The following is a 10,439-nucleotide window of genomic DNA, read 5'->3' as shown; positions in this document are numbered from 1 at the left end:
TCTAAATAACTAGAAGTCTCTCAAAAATGAATTATAGCTAAGAATCCTTAAAAGATGTTTCTTGCCTCATTCTTTCTTTCAATTCTACCTTTTATTAAGAAAATTAAACATGAAGAAAAAGCAGACATATTTTCAACTGAAATTGTGAGAACTTTCCGTATAATAGCAGAACTATGTAGCAGACTGGAAACTTACATGCGTACACAAGAACTGCAAACTTCTTTTGATACTATTTTCCAGCAGATTCGGCTTTTCTCCTAATCTTACCTAACCCTTTAATCTCAACCATTTATGTACATGCTATGGTTACTTCATAGTAGTTTATAAATTTTTTTCCTCTTAAAAGCAATTATTTGGGGTGACAAACTCTGAAATTAAGAAAGGAAAAGAGGTAAAACCGGGCATAGTGCAGCCATTGGAACTCTAAATGATGATGCTATTAGGTTCTCCATACGATAGTTAGGTTTCTTCAATCCCGATTCATTCTGTTTTTGCTTACGCTTGGAACATGGAAAAATTGTTGTAACTGGAATCCAAAAGCAAAACGAATTTGACATAGGGTGAATTCAAGCTTGTTCTTCTTGCAGTATATGTTATTAGATTCTGGAACGCATATCAGATTCTCATGTAAGATTTTGATAATTTTGGCTCTTATTGATTTCTTTTTAGAAAGGAAAACTTGTATGTTCTAGAGCAAACCCATTTGGTCTTGACTCCTGTAGGGTCTTATCTATGAAATATCAGAACATCAGGATTAGATTCAAAGGATGGGGGAAAACCATGATACAGAAGGCTTACTTTATGTTCCTTTTCCTTGTAGGTTAGAACTTAGACAAAGAGCGTGCTGAGTTCTTTAACCACAGTGATCAAGGGCTATCGGATTTTATTTTACCGATGTTGGCTTGATCTTAGTATAAGAATAGGTAAAGATTAGGATAGACTAGATATGGAGAGAAGCCAAATTCGTTTTTCACCATGCGTTGTGCTGGATGATTACAAACAATAGCAAAGTTTCCAACTTTTGTAAGTTGGAACTAAGATACAAAACTATGCACAAGATTCTTTTCCAAAACTGCTTGGCCAATTGTGGTTCACTTTAAAAATGGCAATTGATACTTGACCCACCCATGCAAATTGCAAAGTCTAGTGGCGTAGATTTCTTCCACAGCTGAAACTAGAACTAGATACAAAACTAGTAGAGTGTGTGTTAGATTTCTTCCGAAACAGGACGGCGAAAGTTGAAAGAGAGTTCTTATGCCAAAACAAATTCATTTAAATAGAATGAATAGACAAGTAATGTTTTATTGAAGTACTATCAATTTGGACCACATATCAATGAAAGAGTTCATACGTGACATATAACATGTCACACCATCTAAATAAAGACGATTTCCCTACAAATCTATGCCCCACTAATGCGCAATATTCTGCAGTCAGAAAGAGGGCGAAGAAAAATGTTAGGATAATGATAGATGTGAGATCCATCTTAGCTCTACACTAGTGAACTCTTTTAGTCTAGGAATTCAATTAATGCTTTCTTAGCCAGTAGTCTATATATATTTAGGCACTCTTTTTAGCCTTACACACACCTTGTTTAATCATATATACTGTTTTCGTTTGATTTATTCAATTCAATGGTTATAAATACAGGGTGAATCGCCTCCCTATATTTACGCCACAAGAATTCTTATAAATTGGGTTCTACTCAAGCTGCTAGACTACCGCAGCTTACCCAAACCAAAGTTTCACACAAAACTGATACCATGGGGAATTACAAGTTCATATCACCACTTCTCTTCTTCTCATATTTGTGCATGCATGCCTTTATTCTTAACTCATGTCTTAGTTTGGCCCTCGCCGGATCGAACGAGACAGATAAACTGGCGTTGCTTGAATTCAAGGCTAGGATAACTATAGACCCTTTTGGAGTCATGAGTTCGTGGAACGAAACAATCCACTTTTGCCAATGGCACGGTGTTACCTGTGGTCGCCGCCACAAGAGGATCACAATGTTGACACTGAGGTCCTTGAAGCTTGGAGGCTCCATATCACCACATGTTGGAAATTTGAGTTTCCTCAGAGTGTTTAATCTCAAAAACAACAGCTTCAGCCATGAAATCCCTCCAGAAATTGGCCGTTTGCACAGGCTGCAACTTTTGGGATTGCAGAATAATTCACTGAGTGGGGAAATTCCCGCTAATTTATCAGGTTGCTCTGAACTCAACTACATACATATTGGCGGCAATTTGTTAGAAGGTAGTATCCCTAAGGAGCTTGGCACCTTGTCAAAGCTAAAACATTTCGATATTGAATACAACCACCATACAGGAAGTATCCCTTACTCTTTTAGCAACATATCATCTCTTGAAGCATTTGTTGCAACTACAAATAATTTAGGTGGCATAATTCCAGATATCTTTGGTCGACTGACCAATTTTTATTTTCTTGCATTGGATGGAAATTACTTGTTTGGTACGATCCCTCCCTCAATTTTCAATGTCTCTTCTCTTGAAACCTTTGCTGTGGGATCTAATAACCTCCAAGGCACTTTTCCTTCAAACTTGGGCATTTCCTGTCCAAGACTCCAATTTTTTGCCATCGAGGATAACCAGTTTAGTGGAACTATACATGTTTCAATATCTAATGCCTCAAATCTGATTACCCTACAAATAGGCGAAAACCAACTGCACGGAGAAGTCCCCTCTTTGAAAAACTTACACAAGCTTGGGCGGTTTATTAGTAATTTGAACGATCTTGGAAGTGGGGGAACTGGTGATGATTTGAGCTTTCTTTGCGATTTGACTAATGCCACTGGTTTACAATGCTTGCAAATTGATTCAAACAACTTTGGGGGTACGTTGCCTCAATGCTTAGCCAACCTGTCTTCTTCACTTCTATTTTTCACTGCAGACGATAATAGTATGTTTGGTACTATCCCAAATGCGATGGAAAATCTGCATAACCTGGAAGCCATATCGCTGTCTGACAACCAGTTTTCAGGTCTCATCCCCCCTGCAATAGGAAGGCTTTCCAAATTATATGAAGTATATATGCGAAACAACTCGCTCTCTGGGAATGTTCCATCATCTTTTGGAAATTTAAGTCAATTAACTCATCTGCATCTAGACCATAAAAACCTCCAGGGCACCATCCCTTCAACTTTAGCTGAGTGCCCCCATTTGATGAACTTAACTCTTGGTGGTAACAATTTCACTGGTATCATATCATCCGAACTAATTCGCTCGTCATCTTCATATGTTCATTTGGATTTATCTCGAAATCATTTAACTGGCTTTCTTCCCATGGAAGTCGGACAATTGATAAATCTAGAGCATTTTGATGTTTCTGGAAACCTGTTGTCTGGTGAAATTCCTCCAAGTCTTGGAAGTTGTAAAACCATACAGTATCTTGACTTGCAAGAAAATTTCTTCCAAGGGACAATTCCATCAAATTTGAGCTCACTAAGAGGTATTGAAACCTTATCTCTCGCTCACAACAACTTGTCAGGGACAATTCCGAAATTCTTGGAGAATTTTACATTTCTGCAATCCTTGAATCTGTCTTATAACAATTTAGAGGGAGCAGTACCTATCGAAGGAGTTTTTCGGAATGCAAATGCCACATCAGTCCAAGGGAATACAAAGCTCTGTGGGGGCATACCGGAGTTTCAATTGCCAAAATGCGAATTTCGACATTCCAGCAAAAGGGGATTGAGCCTAACCTTGAAACTGGTAATATCTCTCCTTTGTGGGCTTTCTGGAGCCTTGTTTTCATTTGCCATTTTGTACCTTTGTTGCTTCCGGGGTAAAAAAAAGGAGGATCCTTCGAGTGATTCTGAAAAATTTCCTAAGGTGTCTTACCAAAGTCTTCTTAAAGCTACTGATGGATTCTCTTCTGCCAATTTGATTGGTATGGGAAGTTTTGGGTCAGTTTATAAAGGATTACTTGATCAAGGTGAAACAACAATTGCTATCAAGGTACTCAACCTCGCTCGACACGGAGCTTCCAAAAGTTTCATTGCTGAGTGTGATGCTCTGAAAAATATTAGACACCGTAATCTTGTGAAGGTACTTTCTGCATGCTCCGGATTCGACTATCGTGGTTCTGATTTCAAGGCCTTAATTTACGAGTTCATGGTGAATGGGAGCTTAGAGGAATGGTTGCATCCAGCTCAGACAAGTATTGATACGGATCAGAGGCCAAGGAGCTTAACTCTTTCGCAGAGGTTGAACATTGCGATAGATGTTGCAATGGCATTGGATTATCTCCATCATCTGTGTCGAGTGCCAATAGTTCATTGTGACCTCAAACCCAGCAATGTTCTTCTCGACAATGATATGATTGGACATGTAGGTGACTTTGGGTTGGCGAGATTCCTTCCAAGAACTCTTGAAGATGGTTTTGGTAATCAGTCAAGCTCCATCGGAGTTAAAGGAACAATCGGTTATACTCCTCCTGGTAAAACATACTCACTTTCTTTTCACTTTTTTTCAGTATTCATCTATAATTTAGATTTTTTTTTTAACGTATTAAAATAAAAACATTTGTACAAATGTAGAGTATGGTATGGGGCATGAAGTGTGGCCACAAGGTGACGTGTATAGTTACGGCATCCTCCTGCTGGAAATGTTTACGGGAAAAAGGCCAACCGGCGACATGTTTCAAGGATCTTCAAATCTTCACAACTTTGTCAAGGTAGCACTGCCTGAGCAGGTGTTAGATATTGTGGATCCGATTCTTATTCAAGAAAAAGGGGAAGGGGAGATGAGTGAAAATCAGCATCTAACTGAGGCTAGCACAACAATTCGCATGAAATTTGAAGAGAGCTTGATTTCAGTCTTAGGAGTTGGTGTTGCATGCTCCGCAGACATGCCTGGGGAAAGGTCGAACATCATTGATGCTATGGCTGAGATGTGTCGGATCAGAAACAAACTTCGAGCAGATAAAATGTTGGATTAGAATAAGCATACTGTTAAGTATTGGCATGTACGTAATAATCTTGTTTCCTTATGTGGAAGTCGAAGTTCTCCGATTTGCTTGATCAATAAAAACAGTATAGTTTATAACTTGTCTGACAGACTTCAGTCCATTTACTATTTCGTACCATTGAGTTATACTTAGATGCATTTGGCGTAGGGTGAATTCAAGCTTGTACTTCATGTGGTATATATTATCAGAATGTGGAATGAGTATCAGATTCGTATGCCAAGATTTCATAATTTGTATATTATCGATTTCATTTTTTAAAGGAAAACTTGTATGTTCTAGAGCAAACCCATTTGGTCTTGACACCTGCAAGGTCTTTTCTAAGTTCCTTTGCCTTGTAGTTTATTACTTCCGCAGTTGAAACTATAACTAGATACAAAACTAATAGTGGTCGTTTCATAGATTTTATCCCGAACTTGACGGTGAAAGCTGAAAGAGGGTTTTTATGCCAAAACAAACTCATTTGTAAAGACTTAATTGTTGTGATTAATTATGGGTCATGTGTTGACGACAACAATTGAAGACCATGTGTTTGTTTTCGGTTGTGGCGTGGTAGTCTTCGTTCAAGGATTGCACGCTGTAGACTACGTACAGCCAAGAGTTTGAATTTGGCGTGTGAACTAAAGACCAATTGGTCTTAGTTGTTGGTGTCAGTTTAATGGGTTGCTGGTGTATGCATTTAACTAGATGCAATATTTGTGCATTTGGTAAGCATCCGAAGGGGAACACGGAGGAGAGAAAATCAGAGAGGAAAGAGTGGCATCTTGGGGTTGGGTGAGCTCTTGTGAAATACTGTGAGATGGTGTACAAGGGTTTCGTTTTGATTTATGTTGATTTAACTCAAGTGTATCATGTGCTTATTATTATTCTCATAGTAAAGAGCAATATCTCTCTGGGGATGTAGGCAGGATTTTGACGAAACTCATAAATTTTTCGGTGTCTTTATTTCTTGTTTATTTTATTATGTTCAACTATGGTTTGTATTCTAGTGACGTTGTAATATGAAATCTCGGTTCCACATAGACAAAGGCACAACATGATAAAAACTAATAATCCTTCAACCGATAGTATCGTAAGTCTAGTCAATGCAGAGAAAATGAATACATTTCTATACTATGAATATGGACCCACATATCAAAGAAAGAGTGCACATTATCACTGCTCTAGGTTGACAATGTATGTGGTTCACTTGAAAAATACAATTGATACTTGACCCACCCAAGCAAATTGCAAAGTCTAGTGGCGTAGATTTCTTCCACACATTATCACTGCTCTAGGTTGACAATGTATGTGGTTCACTTGAAAAATACAATTGATACTTGACCCACCCAAGCAAATTGCAAAGTCTAGTGGCGTCTAGTGGCGTAGATTTCTTCCACACATTATCACTGCTCTAGGTTGACAATGTATGTGGTTCACTTGAAAAATACAATTGATACTTGACCCACCCAAGCAAATTGCAAAGTCTAGTGACGTAGATTTCTTCCACAGTTGAAGCTAGAACTAGATATAAAACTAGAAGTTTGTGTATCGTAGATTTTATCCCGAACAGGACAGTGTAAGCTGAAAGAGAGTTTTTATGTCAAAACGAATACATTTGAATAGTATGAATAGACAAGTACTGTTTTGTTGGAATACTATCAATTTGGACCACATATCAAAGAAGAGGGCACACTATCACTGGTCTAGTTTGATAATGTATGTGACAATATAACATGTCAGACCATCTAAATAAAGACAATTTCCGTATGAATCTATGCCCCACTGATATGCAAGATTATGCTGTGAGAAAGAGGGCGAAGAAAACTGTTAGGATTATGAAAGATGTTAAGATCCATCTTAGCTCTATTCTAGTCAACTATTTTAGTCTAGGAATTCGATTAATGCTTTCTTAGCCAGTAGTCTATACATATTTAGGCACTCGTTTTAGCCTCACCCACCCTGACGCACCCTGTTTAATCATGTATATTGTTTTCATTTGATTTATTCAATCTAATGGCTATAAATAAAGGGTGAATTGCCTCCCTATATTTATGTCACAAGAATTCTTATAAATTGGGTTCGGCTCAAGCTGCTAGACAAACGCAGCTTACCCAAACCAAAGTTCCACACTAAACTGATACCATGGGGATTTACAAGTTCATTTCACCACTTCTCTTCTTCTCAAATTTCTGCATGCATGCTATTGTTCTTTACTCATGTCTTAATTTGGCCCTCGCAGGATCAAACGAGACAGATAAACTGGCCTTGCTCGAATTCAAGGCTAGGATAACTACAGACCCCTTTGGAGTCATGACTTCATGGAACGAAACCATCCACTTTTGTCAATGGCACGGCGTTACCTGCGGTCACCGCCACAAGAGGGTGACAACGTTGACGCTGAGGTCTTTGAAACTTGGAGGCTCCATATCGCCACATGTTGGAAATTTGAGTTTCCTCAGAGTGTTTAATCTCTCAAACAACAACTTCAACCATGAAATCCCTCCAGAAATTGGCCATCTGCGCAGGTTGAAACTTTTGGATTTGTGGAATAATTCATTGAGTGGAGAAATTCTCGCTAATTTATCAGGTTGCTCTGAACTCAACTCCATAAATATTGGCCGCAATTTGTTAGAAGGTAGTATCCCTAAGGAGATTGGTAACTTGTCAAAGCTAATAAAGTTCAATATTCCACACAACCACCATACGGGAAGTATCCCTTACTCTTTTAGCAACATATCATCTCTTGAATATGTTGGTGCAGGTTTTAATAATTTAGGTGGCATTATTCCAGATATCTTTGGTCGACTGACCAATTTAAATTATCTTATACTTGAAGGAAATGACTTGTCTGGTACGATCCCTCCCTCAGTTTTCAATCTCTCTTCTCTTGAATCCTTTGCCGTGGCACTTAATAACAACCTCCAAGGTACTCTGCCTTCAAACTTAGGCAATTCCTGTCCAAGTCTCCAAACTTTTGCCATTGGTAAGAATCAATTTAGTGGAACTATACCAGTTTCAATATCTAATGCCTCAAATCTGTCTGAGCTAGAAATAGGCGAAAACCAACTGCATGGAGAAGTCCCCTCTTTGAAAAATTTACACAAGCTTCGGTTGTTTGTTATTTCTTTTAACCATCTTGGAAGTGGGGATGATTTGAGCTTTCTTTGCGATCTGATTAATGCCACCGGTTTATACTACTTGGAAAACAGTGCAAACAACTTTGGGGGTATGCTGCCTCAGTGCTTAGCTAACCTGTCTTCTTCACTTGTATCTTTCTACGTAGACTATAATATTATATTTGGCAGTATCCCAAAGGGGATGGAAAATCTGCATAACCTGGAAAGCATACAGCTGTCTGGCAACCAGTTTTCAGGTCTCATCCCCCCTGAAATAGGAAGGCTTTCCAAATTATATGAAGTATATATGGAAACCAACTCTCTCACTGGGAACGTTCCATCATCTTTTGGAAATTTAAGCCGATTAACGGATCTGCATCTCGAGGATAACAACCTTCAGGGCACCATCCCTTCAGCTTTAGCCGAGTGCCCCTATTTGATGAACTTAACACTTGGTGGTAACAATTTCACTGGTATCATATCCCCAGAATTAGTTCGTCTGCCTTCTTCATATGTTCATTTGGATTTATCTCGAAATCATTTTACTGGCTTTCTTCCCATGGAAGTTGGACAACTGATAAATCTAGAGCATTTTGATGTTTCTGGAAACCTGTTGTCTGGTGAAATTCCTCCGAGTCTTGGAAGTTGTATAGCCATACAGTATCTTGACTTGCAAGAAAATTTCTTCCAAGGGACAATTCCTTTAGATTTGAGCTCACTAAGAGGTATTGAAACCTTATCTCTCGCTCGCAACAACTTGTCAGGGACAATTCCGAAATTCTTGGAGAATTTTACATTTCTGCAATCCTTGAATCTGTCTTATAACAATTTAGAGGGCATGGTACCAATGGAAGGAGTTTTTCGGAATGCAACTGCCACATCAGTCCAAGGGAATACGAAACTCTGCGGAGGCATACCACAGTTCCAATTGCCAAAATGCGATTTTCGACATTCCAACAAAAGGGGGTTGAGCCTAACCTTGAAACTGGTAATCTCTCTCCTTTCTGGGCTTTCTGGAGCCTTTTTTTCATTTGCCGTTTTGTACCTTTGTTGCTTCCGGAGTAAAAAAAAGGAGGATCCTTCGAGTGATTCTGAAAAATTTCCTAAGGTGTCTTACCAAAGTCTTCTTAAAGCTACTGATGGATTCTCTTCTGCCAATTTGATTGGTATGGGAAGTTTTGGGTCAGTTTATAAAGGATTACTTGATCAAGTTGAAACAACAATTGCTATCAAGGTACTCAACCTCGCTCGACATGGAGCTTCCAAAAGTTTCATTGCCGAGTGTGAGGCTCTGAAAAATATTAGACACCGTAACCTTGTGAAGGTACTTTCTGCATGCTCCGGATTCGACTATCGTGGTTCTGAGTTCAAGGCCTTAATTTACGAGTTCATGGTGAATGGGAGCTTAGAGGAATGGTTGCATCCAGCTCAGACAAGTAATGACACGAATCAGAGGCCAAGGAGCTTAACTTTTTCTCAGAGGTTGAACATTGCGATAGATGTTGCAATGGCATTGGATTATCTCCATCATCACTGTCATGTGCCAATAGTTCATTGTGACCTCAAACCCAGCAATGTTCTTCTCGACAATGATATGATTGGACATGTAGGTGACTTTGGGTTGGCGAGATTCCTTTCAAGAACTCTTGAAGATGGTTTTGGTAATCAATCAAGCTCCATCGGAGTTAAAGGAACGATCGGTTATACTCCTCCAGGTAAAAAACATATTCACTTTCTTTTCACTTTTTTCAGTATTCATTTATAATTTAGATTTTTTTTTCATGTATTAAAATAAAAACATTTGCACAAATGTAGAGTATGGCATGGGGCATGAAGTTTGGCCACAAGGTGACGTGTATAGTTACGGCATCCTCCTGCTGGAAATGTTTACGGGAAAAAGGCCAACTGGTGACATGTTTCAAGGATCTTCAAATCTTCATAACTATGTCAAGGCAGCTCTGCCTGAGCAGGTGTTAGATATTGTGGATCCGGTTCTTATTCAAGAAAAATGGGAAGGGGAGATGAGCGCAAACCAGCATCTAACTGAGGCTGGCACAAGGATTCGCATGAAATTTGAAGAGAGCTTGATTTCAATCTTAGGAGTTGGTGTTGCATGCTCTGCAGACATGCCTGGGGAAAGGTCGGACATCACTGATGCTATGGCTGAGATGTGTCGGATCAGAAACAAACTTCGAGCAGATAAAATGTTGGATTAGAATAAGCATACTGTTAAGTATTAGAATATACGTAAAATCTTGTTTCCTTATGTGGAAGTTGAAGTTCTCAGATTTGCTTGATCAATAAAAACAGTATAGTTGATAACTTGTCTGACAGACTTCAGTCCATTTACTATTT

The 10,439-nt window shown here is 38.9% G+C and overlaps 2 protein-coding genes across 2 annotated transcripts; both read left to right on the top strand.

The window, feature by feature from the left end:
• Positions 1 to 1,669: 1,669 nt before the first annotated feature.
• Positions 1,670 to 5,068, top strand: LOC103934081 (probable LRR receptor-like serine/threonine-protein kinase At3g47570). The gene is made up of 2 exons (XM_048566216.1): positions 1,670 to 4,458; positions 4,559 to 5,068. The coding sequence occupies exons 1-2, from the start codon at positions 1,764 to 1,766 to the stop codon at positions 4,957 to 4,959; spliced, it is 3,096 nt and encodes a 1,031-aa protein (XP_048422173.1). The 5' UTR covers positions 1,670 to 1,763; the 3' UTR covers positions 4,960 to 5,068.
• A 1,823-nt stretch (positions 5,069 to 6,891) lies between these two features.
• On the top strand, positions 6,892 to 10,408 carry LOC103934076 (probable LRR receptor-like serine/threonine-protein kinase At3g47570). Its single transcript, XM_048566217.1, has 2 exons — positions 6,892 to 9,799; positions 9,900 to 10,408. The coding sequence occupies exons 1-2, from the start codon at positions 7,111 to 7,113 to the stop codon at positions 10,298 to 10,300; spliced, it is 3,090 nt and encodes a 1,029-aa protein (XP_048422174.1). The 5' UTR covers positions 6,892 to 7,110; the 3' UTR covers positions 10,301 to 10,408.
• The last annotated feature ends 31 nt before the right edge of the window (positions 10,409 to 10,439 follow it).

Source organism: the organism of the source record quoted next, unplaced genomic scaffold (assembly GCF_019419815.1).
Source record: "Pyrus x bretschneideri cultivar Hongxiangsu unplaced genomic scaffold, Pyrus_bretschneideri_v1 Contig40, whole genome shotgun sequence".
Classification (NCBI taxonomy): Eukaryota; Viridiplantae; Streptophyta; class Magnoliopsida; order Rosales; family Rosaceae; genus Pyrus; species Pyrus x bretschneideri.
This window is presented reverse-complemented; position numbering and strand designations above follow the sequence as displayed.

Excerpts from the sequence above, each read along its gene's own strand:
- LOC103934081 (XM_048566216.1), top strand. The coding sequence starts at position 1,764 with ATGGGGAATTACAAGTTCATATCACCACTTCTCTTCTTCTCATATTTG. Across the intron at positions 4,459-4,558 it reads AATCGGTTATACTCCTCCTG|AGTATGGTATGGGGCATGAA; the intron begins GTAAAACATACT and ends GTACAAATGTAG.
- LOC103934076 (XM_048566217.1), top strand. The coding sequence starts at position 7,111 with ATGGGGATTTACAAGTTCATTTCACCACTTCTCTTCTTCTCAAATTTC. Across the intron at positions 9,800-9,899 it reads GATCGGTTATACTCCTCCAG|AGTATGGCATGGGGCATGAA; the intron begins GTAAAAAACATA and ends GCACAAATGTAG.